Source organism: Accipiter gentilis, chromosome 6 (assembly GCF_929443795.1).
Source record: "Accipiter gentilis chromosome 6, bAccGen1.1, whole genome shotgun sequence".
In the NCBI taxonomy this organism is placed as follows: Eukaryota; Metazoa; Chordata; class Aves; order Accipitriformes; family Accipitridae; genus Astur; species Astur gentilis.
The window spans coordinates 22018545-22039554 of NC_064885.1; the positions used below are offsets into that span (position 1 = coordinate 22018545).

At 37.2% G+C, this 21010-nt stretch overlaps 1 protein-coding gene across 2 annotated transcripts in view; it reads left to right on the forward strand.

Annotated features, from left to right (window-relative positions):
• CLSTN2 (calsyntenin 2) overlaps window positions 1–18084 on the forward strand; it is a 417522-nt gene extending 399438 nt beyond the window's left edge. For both annotated transcript variants that reach the window (XM_049803649.1, XM_049803650.1), the window contains 7 exons: window positions 2660–2808; window positions 4249–4466; window positions 7207–7377; window positions 8006–8151; window positions 9585–9708; window positions 11339–11523; window positions 12158–18084. In XM_049803649.1, the coding sequence (XP_049659606.1) occupies window positions 2660–2808; window positions 4249–4466; window positions 7207–7377; window positions 8006–8151; window positions 9585–9708; window positions 11339–11523; window positions 12158–12373 (1209 nt within the window). In that variant the 3' untranslated portion in view covers window positions 12374–18084. The remainder of the gene's footprint in view (window positions 1–2659; window positions 2809–4248; window positions 4467–7206; window positions 7378–8005; window positions 8152–9584; window positions 9709–11338; window positions 11524–12157) is intronic.
• The last annotated feature ends 2926 nt before the right edge of the window (window positions 18085–21010 follow it).

Here is a 21010-nt window from a genome sequence, read left to right on the forward strand (position 1 = left end):
CTGAGCTTCAAATTCAAACTGGAAGGATACTTTGGCTGCAGACTATGCATCCTGTGAAACTGCACAGGGTTTTTTTTCGTGTGTTGTTTTTCAGTGGGGAAGAGGATGGTGCTGTAACCCTTGACCTAGAGCATGCAGTAGAAGTGCCATACACAACATTTTATTAGCTAAACTTTTTCATTGTACAAGATAGGAGACTGACCTGAAGTACACTCAAATGTCTGTCTAGGTAATAAGTTGCAGTGGTGTAGTATAACTGATACGTTTTCTGAAAACAAGGGTAAAAATGAAAATTGGAAGTGCAAATGTAAGGAGGAATTTTGTTAGCTCTAGCTTTTACATGTGAGCAAAACACCCCAAAGAATTTTGTTTTCTTCATCCTACCAAGGACATCATTAAGAGTTTCATATGGTTGCTTCTCCCAGCAAAATGACACACTTATGAGTAAAAACTATTCTTAAAAGACAATGCATACAAAGAACAGGTAGGGTTTTCTGGAACACAAGTGTATATGCCTACCAGTAGGTTCTTTGCTGGGATTTTACAGGATTTAAAGCAGTGTACATTTGGTCCATGGTACTTATAAGCATAGTGATTCCTCCCCTATTGTCACACTCTGAAGCTTGACAATATTTGAGTAGCCTTGTTTCATGGGCTTGGAAAAATCACTGTTATACCACCCACTGCTGCTCCAGCATGGGTGATTGACTTCCTTACAGTACTAGCAGTGCAGTGGGGAAAATGAAGATGAGGGATCATTTTCTGCCTTTTCTTTCTTTCACCAAACTTCAAAACATTTTCATTTTCCTAAATACAGATGAGGTATAGTGTTCTTTTAAAGTTACTGTTTTCATTTTTACTTCCTCAGCAAGTTCAACAGTCAGTAAAACAGAAGACAAAAATGAAAGAAGCAGTCAGAGACAGATTGTGGTAGGGTTTCTTATTGGGGCTGACAGGAAGAGGCTCAGATGAAAGCAGAACAGTTGGCACCTGACCTTGAACAGAAGATTAATAAAGAGAAAGGGTTTCTGATGTCAAAAATAAACATACCTGAGCTCAGACAAGCGTGCATGACAGTTGCACAGATGATAGGTTCTGTGTGGCTATTTACCTGGTGCTTAGCAGATTCAATGTTGGCAAACTGATGTTGGAAGGTGATTCTGCTGGGCAGTTTGGATTCATGAAACTTCACTCTTTAGACACCTAAGAAAGAGCAATGCAGCTGAAATACAGTTTCTGACACAGTAGTGTTGGACTTTTTTTGTCTGCAGCCTAATTTTCAGGTATCTGTAACACCTCTCAGAAACACTATCTAAACTGTTGCTATTTTTAGCCTTTTTTAATGAGAAAGACAAAAATGGCTCAGATGAGGGCTTTCTCCAGTCCCTTTGGCAGTATTCCAGCTGTTCTGGCAGCTGAGCTATTAAGTTAACTAGCTAGCTCGAGTCTCCTTTTGCTAATTTTATTCTCTACTACTGCTAGCTTACAGAAAGGAAAAAGAAGAGTATGCAGGCTGTGACTCATGTTAGTCCTCTTTGTTAAAAAATACCCTTCAGTGTGTTATGATCTTCCTGTACAAGCTTTAAATCCAGTCCTCACTGTTCTGTTCAATAGAGAACCCTGTGCTTCATTCTGTTCTTCACAGTCTACTTGCACTTTTGCTTTTTAACCCTTCTCATTGTAAGGAAGGAAGACCACCATTGTCTGTATATAATAGAACATGTTCATATAATCAATATCTAGCTTGGGGCAGGGACTGCATGTGAGAGAAGGGTGCATTTCTTTGTGTTTTGTGCTGACAATAGTAGGGTACAAAATCAAGGGGGTTAATCTGGTTTTCTCTGCAATGCAGATGGTTTGCTGAACCAATTAACAGACAAAAGAAATGGAATTGGCATGACTTATGATGAAGATAAAATCAATCATTTGCTATGTGAATACAGTAGCAATGTTTCTTGGTCAGCAAGACTGTATTGTGTTCAGTGTAGTGGACTAGAGAAGGATCAGGGCTACAAGAATAGCCATTGCCTTTGCAAGGTTTGTTGGCTCAAATGAGCAGCTGGCTTTGTGCAAGTAGCAGCTATGTCTTAAATCATGACACCCTTATTGATCATGAGACAGAGAAAGGAGAATCCCCTTTATTGTGTCTGACATTAATGAAGATGTAGGAGGCAAATGTTATAATTGTTTTGTTCATTCATGTTGAAATATATCTCAGAAAGACAGGCCAGGGTAAAACTAAACAGAAAACAGGAAAAATATGCTTCTGCATGCTACTCTGGTTTAAGCCAATATTTTTATATGGGGATGCGTTTAATCTAAAAAAATTACACTGTAATAAAAATGATGTCAGTAAGTTAAGTTTTTGAACTTTACAGCTGCAGAAATAGTATCAGCAAAGTTGATAAGGCTGGGCAAAGTAAAGCAAATTGGGATTAGTTTACTATAAAATTAATTATAATAGTAGTTATTCAGACACAAACTAGATGACTGATACGAGTACGTGTTTTGGGGGACAACACGTGGATTCAGCCAACAATAGCTACTAGATTTTAATCACTAGATTTTAAACTTACATCTGTGCAACATTCCTGAAAAATGTCTTATTTTGTACTCTGAACCTGGTACCTTAAATACTAATTATATGCCTTTCCCCTAGTATCACTTCAACCCTTCCCAGTCAGTCCTTGTCATGGAAGGAGATGACATTGAGAATATAAATCAAGCTCTCCGAAAGGTCTCATACATCAACTCTAGACAGTTTCCTACTGCAGGCATAAGACGTCTCAAAGTCTCATCTAAAGTCCAGTAAGTTATACTTCAGCTGAACTGATTAGATTATGAATATTTTTAATGGTTTACTTTTTTCTTTGGACATGTAAAAAGAGGAATTTTGGCTAAATTACATTGCTATATTGTTCTTTTACATTATTGAGCATAAAGGATGAATTTCATTTACTTTATGCTGATTTATGTTGTGGTTTTCTTTTGATATTGTCCTTTTAAGAAACTTTTCTTGTTAATGTAATTTACTTGCATTCTGTTTATAGTTTGGAGCATACAGTTTGGACTGAACAGTACTTGCATTTATTGCATTCTTATTTTAGTGTTCATTTTAAAAAGTTATAGTTTCTTCTGAGATATCTAGAGCCATGACTTTTTAAAACAGGCCTATTACATCTAACAGACAACATAGCTGCAAGAACAGTATTTGTAGCTATGCTTGAAATAGTCTTTGTCCGTCCATATCCTTATATGGCTGTCAACACTGAAGTACTGGTGTTGGGTGTTAAACAGAAATCCGTGTCCTTTCATTTGCATGCAACAGTAGTGACAGAACCTGCACAATAGTATTTACAGTTCTACATAATCAAAGAGCCATCTGCAACTCCTGAGCTCCCCTGGGGTACATCTCTGTTACAACAAGTTGTACAGTGCAGTGAAAGCAAATCTTCAGAGTAAAAATAACCATCATTTCTATGAACTGCACATACAGTTCTTACTAAGTACTAGATTTAGTCTAGTGCTGTGGGCTGACCACACTAAGTGTTTGGAGAGCATCTTCTGATGTAGTTTCACTGGAAGCAGTCCAGTTTGCACACTCCAAGGCTGGCCCAAGCCTTGTGCCAAGATGAATTTTGTCAGGAGATTCACTTCCAAAGCACAGTGCTGATTCAGATGAAAATGCTAATATAGGCCCCTTTTGTCCCCAGTAAATACTGGGGGGTGCCAGAATGAGTTCATAATGGGTCCAATTTTTTAAATGGATAATTAGGCTCTTTTTTTCACACATGACAAGATAGCCATATTATATGCGTTAGATATCGCTTTGAGAATTTAATGCTAAGTTTACTAAAGTTAGTTGTTATCATCTAATTAACTTTAATTTTTTTTAACCATTCAGTACTTTGTTAAATGTCAGTTAAACATCAAAATATTATTCTCGTAGTGACCTTACTAAAGACTGAGCTTGTCATGAATCTGTTTGCTAAGCTGTCCCTACATAATTTCAGTGTTGTAAATGTGGGAGGGGATGAGAGGAACCGAGCTGTTACTGTCACTGCTGGCCTATGTCCATGATGGTACAGATGCCTGTCCTTACGTGTGGCAGTGTCAAAGTATGAAATAGACTGATCTGAGACAATACAAAAGGATGAGAGCCATCAGGTGGGTTTTGGGCAGTGCAAGTGCCACACACCTCTGATGTGCAATGTGTTACATGCAGTTAATGAATAATATATTTTTCAGATGTTTTGGTGAAGATGTCTGCATTAGTATCCCAGATATAGATGCGTATGTAATGGTATTTCAGGCCAATGAGCCCAAGATTACAATAAGTGGGATGGACCACTTTGCTAGACCAGCTGCGCAATTTGAAAGAGGTGTTATTTTGTTACCTGACATCAGAATTGTCAGCACAGTCACTAAAATGGAGCATCCAGTGGACTTAAAAGAACATGATAGAGGTTTGTGGATTTCTTTTAAATATTATCACCTACTCTGTAACGTGACCCCTCACGTTTTTTTAAAGGATAGTACAAGCAGGTAACACAAAGAAAGTCACTTCACTTAATTTAGGCAACATTAAGCAGCAATAATGCTGTACTGAAAACATTCAATTAAACACATTAAAATATGTGTTAAATAGTGATAGATCAGTATGTGCTTCAAAAAAAGCAGCCATTCCATTTTAGTTTCTTGCCTACTCAAAATAATTCCTTTCCTCTCTTCTTTATATATTCCGTTGAATAACATATTTTCATTAGAGTGTCTCTATTTGTAACAGAATTTTGTTAATTGTACTGATAAAGTGGAAAGCAGTAACTGACTAATAGCTAGACTTTTAGTCTGTTCTTATGTTTCCAGCTCTGCTACCTGTGGGTGACACTTGAGAGAGTAATATTGTGCCTCAGTTTCCCACCTATATAAATAAATATAATAATTTACAAAGATTTTTTTCAATGTTGACAGTTTATTCTAATGCTGAGCAATGTGTGTATTATTATTTGACACTAGGTGAATGTTCAAAAGTATAAATAAGGTTTAAAATTGTCTATAAAGGAATCTTCCTTTTGGATGTTTGTGTACAAGGTAAATGAAAAACCTAGTAATCTGAGGAATCATTCCAAACAATATTTGTTGGACTAGAATAAGCAGTGACTAGATGTACATCTCTTGAAAAGGCAAAATCACTAATGATGTACAAGTGCAGAGGCATGGATTCCCTGAAGCCGTGCTGTGTAATAATGCTGCTTATCACTTGCCTGAAACTGCATCTGTCCTCTGAATGCTGCAAAGTGTATCATATCATAATATCAACTGCATACAATTAATATATGTAAAAAAATGAATCTCTGCATAGAAAAGAGTGCTCATTAGCCATCACTTAAGATAAAATACATGTATGACAGTCCATGTCCCTAAATGTTATGACATCTTCAAAACTGTTCAGTGATTTAGGAACTACTGCCCTCCAGTTCAGTTCATAAGTTTCATCTACCCCAATTTTTCCCAATACAATTATTGACATAATTACTGGTGTAGCACCCTGTAACCTAAAAAGCCTGAGTCTCACCTTCAAAAGGACCATAGCAGCATTTCTTAAAGTACTGTTTAATTCCTTGAAAGTCAGGCACTTCCTAATGTGCCATCTCTTGCTTATTTCCAATAAGAGTGGTTAAAAAGGACAGCTAATAATTGGCTTTGGGAATAATTGTGTTTTGCAAAAGATTGTTGAACTCTAAGTCTCAATTCCTGCCTTATAAGCTTGAATCATTATTTCTCACAGCCCAGATATTATCTGACAAAGGCAAAGACAGCTATACATCTTGACCTATATCTACCTATAGCTATTTTTCCACTTACTGGGAATTCACATAACCTGATCATCAATCATGACTGTAGCAGAGATGCACATGGCAAGGCTGAGAAGGCTGATGATTTAGTCACTGTGTATTCCCAGTCACAGGACCAATTAGGTCTGTCTCTCATCAAAGGCAGATCAGGCAGTTGCCACAGGCAGCAGCATGACTATGGCTCTGAGGCCTTATTTACCCGCAAGAGGGCCCCTGGAACGACAGTATGTTGCTACTCGTCCTGCTTCAGTAGAGAAATCAGTGGGACCCCACCAATAGGTAAAATTGCTTCCTGTACATTTCCTGTTTGCCCACTGACAGCCAGAGCAATAAAGCTGACCAGTTCAGGCTTTTCCCTAGCTCTGCAGCCCAGGTCTTGCCTATCTCTCATAGCTTCCCATGAAATAGTTCAACTCAGTCAGCCTTAGAAATATTCGGATTTGCCTATCCTGCAAATCTGAGTTGTGTCTGCATTTTTGGATAAGTAAGTAAGTTAAAGCTGTACCTAGAGTTCAGATGATACCCAAATTCACTGTTCCAGGAGTAGGGAATCCAGGGCATAAGGCTTTTCTGTCTGTGCCTTCCTGCCCCATATACACCCTAAAATTAAATTTGCAAAATGGGCACTAAGTTCCAAGATTCCAGTCTCTGTGTCTACAGTACCCTCAGGGAGCTGGTTATGCAGTCTTGCCAGACACTCTGTGTTAAGTTGGCCAGAGAATTAAAATATTAAATCAATATACTACTCTTTCCAGCAACAGAATTATTTTTTTTAATTGTACGTACTGAAGGATAGTCAGTTTACAACTCAATTTCTCTAAGCCACACAACACAGGATCTTGCCATTTATATTTTTGATAGATGGCCATGTTCTTTGTAATGCAAATTCTCTATGGACCCTAGAGTAACTAACTGACAGAATCATCCAAGTGTAGATATGTTTGACATGTATTTTTCCAGTTTGGTTTTCCTTGAGCAAAGAATGAATGTGTGATACCAACCTGGTATCAATACAGTATTGAAAAACAGAATTGTTTACATGAACTTATTTCCAGGATCAAATTGCAGTTTTCTACTTCCAGTACTGTTCTTGATTGCCTTTATATGCATTTTCTATCTATGTCACTAGGTATTTGTAAGCCATCATCATCATAGCACCTGAACAGGCAAGACACTTCTCTTTTGATTTGCTTAAAGTATGCTGTATTTAATATCAGCAAAAAACAATTCAGCCATCTTTGCAAAAATTGAAAGCCAAGATGTAAAGCACATAAAATGAATGAGCCGTTCTGTGCTCATTTATCTTAGTTTCTTTCTTCTTTTTTTCATGGTATATGCCATGTGTTCACAGCCAATAAGCCAGTGGTATTAGAGGAAATGCTCCACAACTTGGATTTCTGTGATATTTTGGTGATTGGCACAGATCTAGATCCTGATCAAGAGTGTTTAGAACTAGATCATGTGGAGCTTCAAGGAAAACATCTAGATGCCACAAATTCCACAGCAGGATATTCAATCTATGGTATGTTCATAGACTTTGCTTTCCCTTATTTCCTCCCACCAACAATTACTTTACTGGAATGAAAGGACTAATGTGAAAGAAATTAGACAGAAATCTGTGATGTACTAGCCATAAAATATTCCAGGAGAGACTGTGTCTCAAAAAGCATAGTCACTTCTTGATCTCTGGGTGTGCTCTGTTTATCCTTTGGAATACAGCACAGCTTTGTCCTGATCTCAGCATCCCTCCTGCTACTCCCCAAATAAGGAAAACAGCAACATTGCTTTCTTTAAATGTGGGGGTTCTTGTGGACAAGCACAGTGGAACATAGGAATGAGGAGATTCCTCAGTGCTCCTGCACAGTGCTGGTAACTCATTGGCCATTTTTTTCAAGTACTAAGTAATTTATTCTAAATCTTTGCTGTTGCATTTGTTCTTCTCCATTATGGACCTACATTCATTTCCGAAAACTATTCTCACATAATTTAGTATCAGCCAGAGGCTCTATCAGGGAATATTTGATGCAATTCCATTTTCAGATCATTCTGCCAAATTTTGTATTTTCTGTGAACATTTGATTTCTGTACTGTATAGAGCATTTGTTACATAGCATGTCCTTGAGATTATTACTGCTCTACCACCATTCCAGGTGTGGAGAGCATGCACAACTATGAACAGGTTCTTCGGCAGATTCGATACCGCAACTGGTACACTTCAGCCACCTTTGACAGAAAGTTCAGAGTCAAGTGCTCAGAGCTAAATGGACGTTACATTAGCAATGAATTTAACTTGGAGGTAAGCAATCATTTAGTCAAGTTTTCTTTTCCAGCACTGAGGCTGAGCACTAGCCTTATCTTCAGCGACATTGTTTTCTTTAAAATACGTAAAATGATTAACACATTCTGGTAACTATTAGAGTAAAAATTCTAAGTTCCATTCAAATAGGAAGTTGACTTCTGTGGGCATTCCTCAATGTGGGTCTCTCTATTCTGATGCATATGTAAGGAGATGACCCTTCTATTGAACTCCACTAACACAGGCAATTACTCCTGTTCAAACAGAATGGAGGCTAACGTCATCACCATTGTTTTTCCATAATGTAAAATCTCCTACAGGTCTTTTTGAAGATTTATGCACCTGCTCGAAAGTAAATCATTACAGCCTCATTATTTTCCTTAGACCAGTTATTCTTTTACTTAACCTGACATATTTTTATTTCCTGCAGCATTCACCTTTTCAGTTTTTCCAAGCACTACCCCCTTACAATAAGTTTTATAATTTGTTCTTCATCTGATGGAGATCATTCCTGGTAATTTACATGATTTCAGATTTCTTTGAGTAGGAAAGTCAGTATACGGGTAACGAATGTGCAGGATGGACTTCATCTGTCGTATTCTCTTGGATCCACTACCCAGACATGGTCAGCTACCACAAGAATATTTAGATAGCTCTCTTGAGCTTATGTGTGCTGGTACTAAGTCTAGTGCAGCACAGTGGCTCAGGGACTGAGAACTACCTCATCAGGAATCGTGGGCCTAGTCTGAAGAACCAGCTTATCCAGCCTAGAACCCAGGTACCAAGTAGCTACAGGAAAGGGCAGGACCTTCTTAGCAATTGGCTCAAACCTTAATAATTGGTACTGAAAGCTTTTACATGTTTACATTGTATTGAAAATTCTTTTCACTTTAGCATTCTGGAACCCTGACAATGACTTCAGGGTTTTTGCTTATAATTGTTAGTAGGACAGAGAACTAATATGGTATCTTCAAAGAAAGTCACTCTGAAAGTAGGGACGCAGGAAAAACTGAAACCTCTTTTAATTCTCTCTTACTGTTTTGGTTTTAAACACAATGAGTTTGCTACATTCTCAGTGTTCAGAGTGGCAAATCTCCCACTAACTTTCAGGGAACATCTAAAAGCTAATTAGCATGGAGGAAAAAAAAGTCACTACTTATCCAGACAGGTAAATCAAAAAAATCCTTTTCTGTGCCACTTCATAGTCTACAGCTAGAAAAGTTAGAATGCATTTTTAATTCTAGAAATGAGAAAAATATTAACCTGTGTATTTTTTCACTGGCATTAAAAAAGTTAGTTTGGCCTTTAAGATCTATGTAATAATGTTCCTATCTGCTGATGGTCTTCATAGTTCAATGTAATGTATGGAGCCAGCAGGCTTGGAATATAGAGCACTTTTTAATATCTGATCTCTTATTTTTCTCTTGTGCCAGGTTAATGTTCTACACAGCTCCAACTCCAACTTCATGGACCATGTAAATCATATGATAGCACAACCAGAATTTCTCCAATCTGTCCACCACCCTGAGGGAAGCACAAGTACTGTTCACAACTCAGGTACGTGATGACTTTACAGAGACTCCTCACAATGATTCTGGTATGTCAGTATTTCTCTTGTGATTCAGCCTGGTCAACAAATAAAGCCCTGAAGTCCATAGTTGCTTGTGAAACCTCACAGAGATCATTGCATAGGTATTAAAAAAGATAACACTGAATTCTCTTCTTTCTTTCCAAGGAGGTACTTTGTAATTAAAAACTGGTATCCTTTTTTAAAGTCTTCATTAAAGGTTATGTACTCTGAACCACATCGTTAAGAAAATGTCTAGTTTCTAATATTGACTAGTATGAAGGATGATATTTATGCTCATATTGTCTTTGTACATCTGTATTTTTATGGCATATTATTTTCTGCCCACTCCTTTCTAAGCAAAAAGAAGAGAAGTTTGTATTATTTTTTAAATCTATAATTGCTGCAGTGCTTGTGGGAGCTGCTGTACAGGCCTCAGTTTGAAGCTCTCTGGAGAGAAGATAGGTCCACCTAGCCATGTGCAGGGCACATTAGTATATATTAAATACAGAATTTAAATTTTAGACTATATGAGTTAAAAATATATAGCCAAATCTGAAGCCCTTTCAATGCAGTTGGTTAAACCCAGGTCAAAGTTATCTGTTTAAATGCTGGATTCTGAAATCCTTTTAGCTGAATAATACATATGTAAAGAAGTAAAGCTCATGTAAAGTGCAGGTAGTTATAAGCACTTATATACAGTTATGCTTAGAAAGTTACTGTATTTTTCTGTGCACTTGTACAGACATTTAACTAAAATGAAACTGAATTTTTACAAAATGAACTATTGCAAACTAGTTCTTCCTTCTTTAATATTTTTCTGATTTCACAGTTCCATTCTTACAGGCAGGGCAATGCAGTAAAGTGGGGTACAGAACTACTATAGCTCCTGGAACTGCAGTACCTGCATAGCAAAGGTACATAGAAAGTGGCAGCACTTCTCCACTAATCTAATTATGGAGCTGATAATATAAGAATAATTCAGGGAGATTTCTTCCTGTGACTAGGTGGAGACAGAGACTTTTCAGAGTGCAACAGAACAGTGAGAAAAAATGTCTTGAATCCTCAAGAGTCTCCCAGGAAGGTTGTAACACAGGCAAATTGAGTGTCAATGTGTTATTTTATTTCTTGGAGATTGAGATTTAAATCCAGAGTGCAAGTGTTTGAAGCCTTTGAAAATAAAAGCTTTGAGATATACTTTTTCTCACAAGTGAGGTTAATGCCTCAGCTGTAATCAGAAGGGGACAACGTGCAGGTAACATAACTGAACCATATTGGAAAAACACTGGTTCTGAAACTAATTGATTCTGTACTGATTGACTACTTGTCTTCTGTAATAAAGTGCCTTAAAGAACAAGTGCTAGGCATAATTACTTTTTTAGTTATGGTTTATAATACTCATTATAAGATATCTGTAAACAGCATTCGTGTATGCTCTGCCTTAGTAGGTGGGCACTTGTCAAAAATTTCTGTAATCCCAGGCACATGGCAGGTGAATGTGTTGATTCTCAATGCAAAGGAAGAGGTGCTGAGGGGAAAAAATTGACAATGTATTAAGTGTTTTGTAGGTAATTTTTCCCACAAATATAAGCCCATTCCCTTTTCCATGTTTTGTTCCAGTTGTTCCAAGTGTGGCTACTATCATTATCATAATCTGTGTAAGCATACTCATTTTCATCATAACCTTGGGGGTCTATCGAATTCGGACAGCTCATCAGCACAGCTCTACAGACAATGAAGGAAGTAAAGAAAATGAAATGGATTGGGATGATTCTGCTCTGACTATTACCGTCAACCCCATGGAGGTACAATAACTGAGGCATAGTGTTATATCATGATACTACCAGGAGTTACTGTCCGGGCTGGTAGCTTACTCAGCAGTGAATTTTAAGCCTCTTTCAGAGTACACTTGTTTAGGCGTGGCAGAACAGTTGTAGGTATGTCGACTCAGGACCCCATCTCAGTTTTTAGCTCCGCATACCATGATAATATATAATTGAGCACTTAATATTTAGCATGATATATAATTATTAAATAGGATGGTGAAGAATTCTTGGGTACAACACTACTTCCTCTCCACTCATATTTTCACCCTAGGTACCCAAGATGTTATAGTTACTTTGTTTTTAACTGTTTAATGTAAGCACTAATACACTAAAACGAGGGTAAATGGTCAGCAGTTTAAAGAAACTGACATTGAAGTTTTACATTTTGGCAGCTTGACTTACAAAGGTATTGCTTATTGACATTCTGTTCTTGTTACAGTATTTTTTGAATATTTGCTACTGAATTGTATAATAGTCACATAATGATTGAAAGCAGATTTTCCCAGCATGTTAGCATTTCCAAAAGTGGAATAAATGCTCACATTCTCACAGCCACTGGCTAGCAAGAAGGCACTTTTCTTCTACTGTCTCCATTTCTTTAATTGTACTGTAGAAATATGAAAAGCCTCACCAGACAGAAGAGGAGAGTGAGGAAGACGACATAGAAGATGAAGAGGAAGACACAACCAGTGCTGAATCAGATGGAAGTGAGGAGGAGGACGAGGAGGAGGAGGAGGAGGAAGAGGAAGTGATTGTCCAAAAGGGAGACAAACAGAATGGCACCAGGCAAGAGCAGTTGGAGTGGGATGATTCAACACTCCCATACTAACAGCCCTCCAGCCACATTGCTCTTTTGTAACAACCAATACAATGTTTTTTCAGAGTCTATGAATTCATTGACAGGATTTGACCTTCTGCTTGCTTGTAACTGTTTTGCCTAAAATGATCTTGTTGTAGTAATTGATAATGATAGAACTGACCCTTTTCTTACAAAGCCTGGAGAAAACATGGTACAAACATACAGGCATCACCAGTAATAAAGTAATCTAGAACTTGATCTGTTTGCAAGCATAGTTTTCAAGTTCCTGTTTCTATACCGCAGATAAGTGACAAAAGTCCTGTCACCCAATCCATAGAGGTTTTTGCCTTTGCTATTCTTTTTTCATACAGGAGAGATTTCAGCTTGTTATGAAGAATTGTGTGGGTCCAAATAACAGTTGTCATTTGACATCACACTCTTGCAGCTGTAAAGAATATAATTCACCTTCAAATTGGGGCAGAGTTTTAGCGCTACAGGTGACAGAGACTGAATTCCATTTGTTGTCTCGTCCTGCCTTCTTGGATGTTAACTGTCTTCTACGAGGGAATATCTAGGACTTGACATGGGATGCATGTGTGCCTGTGTAGAAGTGGACAGTGTATTTTTCAGGCATGCTGTCAGAGCCCTCGAATACAGGGATTTTATCCAATCCATCCACAGAAATTTAAGAGAGTTTAAAAAAACAGCAATAAGGGGCTGCTGAAGGTTACAAAAAAAAAATTGTTCTGTGTCCACAGATTGAGTAATATATTCTTATGTAAACTGTAAATTCTAATGGATTGATTTACTGAAAACCTCTAGACCTGCTCATTAGTTATGGATTGAGCAATTTGCAGCAAATCAATGCTTTAAACCGTCTGTCTTGTAAAATCATTAGATTGCTGCAGTATCTTACTGAACAAGTGGAAAATAAGTGACCCCATTATTCCATAGCTATGTATGGTTGGGATTTAAACAATGATTTTACATGAGGAAAGTGTTCCCTTTTGCTTTAGTGAATGCCAGCTGGAATTCCTGTCTGACTGTATTCTATAAAACATTATGCCCTATTTCTTCTGTACCGTTACCCACCTATGAGTGACAAAAGAGAAGGTGACAACATACATACACAACTGTCAGTTCCCTTTTGTGCTCATAATTCTCCCTTATTTCTTCTTGCTGAAGCCATTACTGTTGAGAAAAGGTTTTATAAAATAGAACAAGAACAAATAAAACCTACCTGGAACCAAAAGAAGTGAAAACAAAATGTAAACTCTGAAGAGGCTGAGAGAGTATTTTAGTTTATTATGGTAACACAGCATATTTTTCTTAAACACTGTTTAAAAGGGGGGGGGGGGGGGAAGCAAAGCTACATACAATGTGTTGATAAGTCTGTGTGGTGTGGGTTTTGTCCCCTTTCCTCAATGATCTTTGTATCTTCAAATTCTCTGCATACCAAATGATGCACCACTTGCTAGGACAACTAACTAACTGCTCTAATGCATAAAAAATACCAAAATGGCATGGAACCGAATGCTGCCTAGTGGCTTGTCTGGTTTTTTTTCTAAGAAGTACTTCCTTTTCTTTGCACTATCATCATTGACTTTTGCTTTTGTAACTTGCTGTTTAAAATGGACTGTTTCCTCTTCACCTGTCTCCCAGAGAAACAGGCAGTTGTCATTCTTGCCACGCAACAGGACCTTCCTGAGCACCTGCGAATGGCAGTTGATATTGCAAAGAGTAACTTGAGCAATCTTGAGGTTATCCACCTCCCTCAACACTAAATTATTAGCAGCTCCTGAACGTCTTTGAATATTGAGCATATATTGTGGGTTTGGGGGCTCTTTTAATAATTCCAGTTTCTGTATCTGGCAGTTGCAGGGAAAGACTGACAGCAACTGGACCTTGTAGTTTAATAACTGGAAAGTAAACAAGAAGAATGCTAAATTAACTTTAAATTTATACATCTTCATGCTCTTTTTTGTTGTTCCCACAATCATGTTGGCACATGATTTTTAAGACTGGCAATATAGGATTTTTCTTATGTGAGCAGTCCTGTTTTATTTTTATTCTGGTCTCTCACATGTATTAAACTTAGAAGAATATTTGCAGAATCAAGCCCACATAAATACAATTTATCTGCAGGAATAAAGATAGTAAAATTCACCAAAATTTCTGTTTAATAAAAAATTAATTTTAAAATTTCTGAATATCTTGAACAGAAATTTTATGTTAGAGCATTTCCTAGCATCCTAATATCCCAAATCACTTCATAGTGTTAAATTTTGTTAGTGACACAAAACAGGGTCTTCATGATGCTTGTTATCAGCATATCAGCAAAGTTTTCTGCTCAGAAACAAAAAAATATTTAAAATTAAAAATAGATATTTAAAAGTCAATTTCAGATTTAAAACTGGACTTAAATTATTTTTAAAGTTTCTGTTATTCCTGATTATTATTATTGTTGTTATCACAGGAAATATTAGGGAAACTTGAAGATTTACCACCTTAATGACATCCTTAATTCTTTTATATGTTCATGTCTTCTTCATCAGTGTGTTTCCCCATCTAATAGATTTCTATCTCTTTGTTACTGGAAGCAAATCTTTTCAGGTCGTGCTGGTACATTACACAAGAAGCAAAGTATTTTCTCTACTGTAAATAAACCTACATTTTTAAACTGAAGCAAAGTAATACAGGCATGCGTGTTATCACTAAAATTTGGTTTGCAACAAGATATTCAGCAAACTAAAATGCATCACTGTACTTACATTACTCACTGGAGTGTGTTATGCAGCATTCTTCATTTAAATAAACAGAAAAATCCTTTTCACAAAACATTAGTGAGAATGAGATACTTCTTCATAAAATGAACCTTAGAATATTTGTATAGAAGTTGAAAGCAATGGCTTCATAAGCAAAAGCCTAGTAGTAGAATGACATAGAAATATCACTTTTTCTGAAATAATTTTAGCAATATGTCCTCCCCCGACAAATTATTTTTTTATGTAAACTACTTGCCTAAAACCAAACCAGAACATATAGTTATATACGTGCATACACATACACTTTCCCCACCCCCAATCAAAAGCCAAAAATCTCTCCTTTCCTCTCTGAAAAAAATTGTTTATGCTGCAAACTCAAAAATGGCAACTGCAGTGTCTGGCTTTTAAGATGTAATGCTTATCCTTAGCCCAGTTGCAAGGTTGAGCTATGAAGACACACAAATAAATGTGGTTTCTTTATACTAGCAATAAACAAGTGCATCCAAAAAAACCCAAACCACCTCTGCAGAGGTACCCATAATACATGGTGTCAGAGGTCTAAAATGACATCACATCAATGAATGCCTTTAAATTTTTTTAAATCCTAATCGAAGGCTGGGAAAAGCTGCAAAACCTACAAATGCAAATTCAAGATGGTGATACACTGCATTATTTGAATTAATTTAACTGCCTAAGTTGCTTTCTGTCATCAATAGCTCACGTTTCTTTTTCACTTCTACCCCGTCCACAGATATTTTATCTTTGCAAATAAACTTTAAAATGCACAGTTGTTTCAATTAATCTCAATAGTTACTGTACTGGCTGACACCAGTTCAAATTAGAAATAGATATGTAGGGCTCAAGACATCTTTAATACTAATTAAAATAAAACATTGTTATTTGTTCATTCAAACAGGCAATAGTATCCTGCAGTGGTGGCTTGACTGCTTTTTAACTGGTGATGATTTCCCCCCCCCAAGGGCTAATGGGAAGGTGCAGTTTATTTCCCTTTCTGGTGTGGCACAATACTGGGCTTGCTGTGAGCACTTGCACCATCTTACTTCATTCAGGAAGAAAATAAGACTCAGCAAGGATCAGAGGGTTATAAAGTTCCTCTAGTGCGGATGAAGTCCACTGTCTCCCACCTGACCCTAAGCTGAAAATAATGCCATGGAACATTAGTAGCCCCAGGTTAAGGACGGGTCAGAGGGTAATTCAGTAGCGGCCCTTACTTTACTTGGTAATCCCTTTTGAGCCCTGCACCTACTTCGTGTCTCAGCTGTCTCTTTCCCTGACCTGAGATGCAGCTCTAATGCTTTTTACCTGGTGAGTATCCCAGCAGGTTGGGACACTTCTGGAAGTTTTGGTGCCAGCATGTGCACCACCCCATTCATCTCCACCACCATCCATGCTTAGCAGAAGAGGAGAATGAAAGACTTCACAGAGGTGACAGCAGGTAAAGATCTGGTGGGATGGACCCATGGAGCTGCTCCCGGTATCCTGGAATATGCATTATAATACCAAAATTAAGGATGTTTGCAAAAGTATATGGATACTTAGAGAGGGAGAGGCAATTAAACTGTGAGGACACCTCCAGGGCTTCAAAAAAGTCTCCTCTTCCCTTAATTCACACATGCTGACTAGATTAAATATCTCAATACCAGTATATCTCCACCAGTTTTTGTATGCTTATTGAAAATTACAATAAAACCTCATAGTAAAATGCAATCCCCATATAAACAATTTCCAGGAGTCTAGCAGTAGGCAAAGGAGCCAAGTGCTAAAAATCTTGGTGTCTGACATCCTGGCTAATATCCTAATTTTTTTTGGCAAATTTGCTTCACCTCTGTGGAGTATAGCTGTTTGCTGGATGTATACTGTATACTATTTCTGCACTACCCTTAAAAAGCATCAATAGGTTAACAGCAAGAGAACAGCTCATTTGGCAGAAAATCAAGGTGTCATAGCTTGTAAAAAGGTGCTTTAAATATACTTAGATATTTGGTTTTTGATTGAATCCTGGTGTTAAAAAAACCAATTTCATTAAATAAAATTTTGGACAAATATTGACAGTTGCCAGACTGAGAAATAACAGTGATATGAGCAGAATTTTGCAAAAACATACACAAACTGATACATTTTATTGCATATATATAATAGTTTGTATACATACAAATTTTAAGTAATATTGTATGTGTGTGTATATCTGTATCTATTAAAAAATATATATATATTATCTAGATTGGAAATACACCTCTTGTTTTATCCAGCATCTTTTATGAAGCTGCATGGATTCAGACAGCACATCTAGAGTTGCTCTGAGACTATTTGGATATGCTGGAATCAAAGGATATAGCATCTGTGCCCTTAAAATGGGCCATTTATGGCTTTTCAGGATCCCAGTCAGATGCTAGTCATCTTGCTGGCTAGCTGGAAATCACAGACAAACAAATAGCCAATGAGCTATTCTTCCAGATAAAATTACTGAACAAAAAAAAGTGGAAATATCTGGGGGAACCTGGATGTGCAGTAGCCTAATCTTGATGTTTTACTTTTGACTGTAACCCTTGGGATCAATACACCTCTGAATGATCCCTGTAGCTGCTGACCTGTAGCTTAAGGCAGTTCTCATACATCAGTTGTTGGGCAAATCTAAGGAAGAGATTGAAGTAAAAAAAAGGTCTGTCGAAGACAGCAAAAGCACCTTTGAAACAACTAAAACTATTACTGTTGATTGTGCATAATGCTGTGCTACATAAATACAATCTTCCTCATGTTTCAACCAGTATCACCAACCATATAATAGCATTAGGTTTCTGCCTCCTCAGGCTAAGCTGAGAAGGATGACAAGCTTTATTCATACCACATCATCATTGCCTACAGAATCTGCAGACCTCATAGTGTAAAAGTGCCACTTGAAACAGCCATAAGAATGGCAGCCACCCTTGTCCCTCAATGATCTAGGTGTTGCCAAAAAAAAAAAAAAGGCCTGCAATACAATATAAATACTTTCTACACAAAGTAGAAAGAAGCAAACAGAGATCCTGTACAATCTTTATACATTTGGGTCAAATGTTTGGGTGGTTTTGCGTTGTTTTTTTTTTTTAAAAAGCATAACAAAAAGTATGGGGAGTGTTGTAAGCTGAAATGTATCAAGTCCCTTAATGCAGCATGTTTCAGATTTCCAATGGAGGAGATTACAGTCTCAGATAAACCAACAGTGATTAGACTGCTTTAGCACTAGGGTGTTTTGTTGTTTGGGGGTTGGGGTTTTTTTGGTTAGCCTCCCCTGGAATCCAGATTCTCTATTAGCATGGAGAATAGTCAGGTTTGAAGGATGACCACTAAAGCTACAGCAGAGTAAAACACATACTCTGTTAACACATTCATTCTCAAGAAATGTTTCTGATAAATCTATCAGGAAAATTACTCCAGTGATATCTCAGAAGGTAATTATATTTCATTACCTTTGTACAAGTTACAACGTACAAGCCTGGTATGGGTTTTTTGGTTAGGTGGCCCCCCCACTCCCCCCCCCCCCTCCCTGCCTAAAGAAGACAGGATCATAAAATAAAAATTCACAATGCTCAAACTGAGCAAAAGTGAAAGGGGAGCAAGGGCTTTCATTTCATAAACCTCTGTCTAACAAAGAGTTTTAAAATAATAAACAATTCTAACCCATATTGTTGAAGCTTAACACAAGAAAATGAATCCAGGTGGTTTTGTATGTTCCTAACTTCATTCCTGGTGACGAAAAGGCAGTTACCAGATCAAGTACCCTTTTTCCCCAGACACATTTTCCTGCCTTTTGAGTAAGTATTGACAGTGGTTCACCAGCTACAGTTTCCATTTCTCTTCTTATAAATAGGAATAATGATACTGACATGCTTTGCAAAGTACTGTGAGCCCTGTAGATGAAAAGTACTGTCAAAGAGCTTGGTGATGTTACGATTTAATAATTCTGTTGCAGCTCTACTTACAGCCCTCCATTGTAAAGTGCCCTAAACACACACACAAATTGAATGACACAATGATTACAGTCAAGAATTTTCGGCTCTTGTTTCATTATTGATTGCCTATGAAGAAACACTCACAATAGTTTGAAACATTACAAACATTTAAAATAGAGTTCAGAAAAAGCACTCATTCCTGTTTTCAACTCTAACTCATGTGGAAATTCTGCATTCATCAGCTGTTGAAGCTACAGGGCTGTGTATTGTCAGTATTTATGCCTATGCTGAGAACAAAGCAGCAGAATTTTTTTCCCAGCTAAGTACATCATATGATAAAAGAGTGCAGCTTTCACTAAGCAAGGTGCATAAAGCCTGCCATGCAAAGAGAAGCTGTCTCCAAATGGGGGGCGAAGGTTTTACAATCGTATTTTATACTCGCACTTTAGAAACCCAGAAAATTTCATGGGAGTAAAAGTCCTTTCTGCTGTCTTACCTATTCTTTTTGTATAAATCTAGATGCTGTTTGGGGTTTTCAGAGACATTTAACTTCCTAACTGGATATAAAGTTCTTTCAGGTTCCTCTAGGTGTATTAACCCATAAAATAATTTTTGGCTGATATTTTCAGGATATCCTAAGGAAAAAACAAACAAACAAACAAATTGTTAAAATTGTCTTATTTCTTTCTACTCCTGCCTCCCCTAAATATTTAAACAGATACAAAAAACTTGATCAGATAACCCTGACCAAGCCTGTGACTACAATGACATTTCAAAACAGTACTGAAATTGGCAACAAATTCCTGTCTACAATCTGCTTAATGTGCATACATATAGATGAGAAGGTGGATGGTTGTTTTAACTGGGCATGCTCTTTGGAATGTGGAACGGATCAGCTGCGGTCAGTTCTTTTAGAAAATTGAATTATTATTTAGTGAAGAGTGAACAGGGAGGTAGAAGAGAATAATGCATGAATAACAGACAAAAAGAGTTAAGGTTTACAGCTGATGTGAAAAAAGCTGGAATTTAATCTTCTAGAAACAAAAGCGATTAAAAGCTTGAGTGTCAAACAGTAAGAAAATGGAAACATGCTATTTTCATGTCCAGAACTGACAGCTGTCAGAATCAACAAGAAGGAAAATGAGTATAGGATATTGAAGGGTTCTGAGATGACCACATATATATGCATGCACGCATATACATATATACAAAAAAAATCACATAAGCATTCCCAGCATGGAGGTGGTTGTTGTGGTAATAAACTAGAACCTTAAGTTATTTAGCATGGTTGCTGCTGTCTGTAGCTGCTTCATTAGTTACCATTACACTACCTCCAGCAGAGCTGGGAAAGGAGCAAAACCATGATGAATGTTGCTACACTGTGCCTACATCAAGTAGGAAATGCTTTACAGCCAAGGCAGAGCCATGGTGATTTGGGCAAAAACGTTTTGTCTGTAGTGACTCAAATTTTATGGTACAGTTACCACACATTTTAATTTGAGGTAAGAAACAGAACTTTTCCACACAGACAACTGTGTTGATTAGTTTTAGAGATTCTCTAGAACCAACATACTCCATAGGTTGGACAAGGAACCAGGAATATCAAGAAAGAATGTAGTCCATGTTGCAAAGTCTCTTAAGTAAACTTTTTGTAATGATCCAATTTCTTAAGTGACCACATAGGTAGGAATCTTGATTTTTGAAAATACACAAGATAACAAAATATTTTCAAGGATAATGATCACTCCTGGACAATTCTGAGAGCTGAAGCTATTACCTCTGATCTCGGAATCAACCATTGGTATGTTTATTGCTAGATCCTCCACAAACTGGTCTGAAAAATGTGAGGTACATCTCAAAAGATGTTTTTTTATATTTTGTAGTAAATACTGCACCACCAGAATCTTGAGTAAATACTTGATTGTGGTTAACAGGCAGTTCTGTTCAAAGGG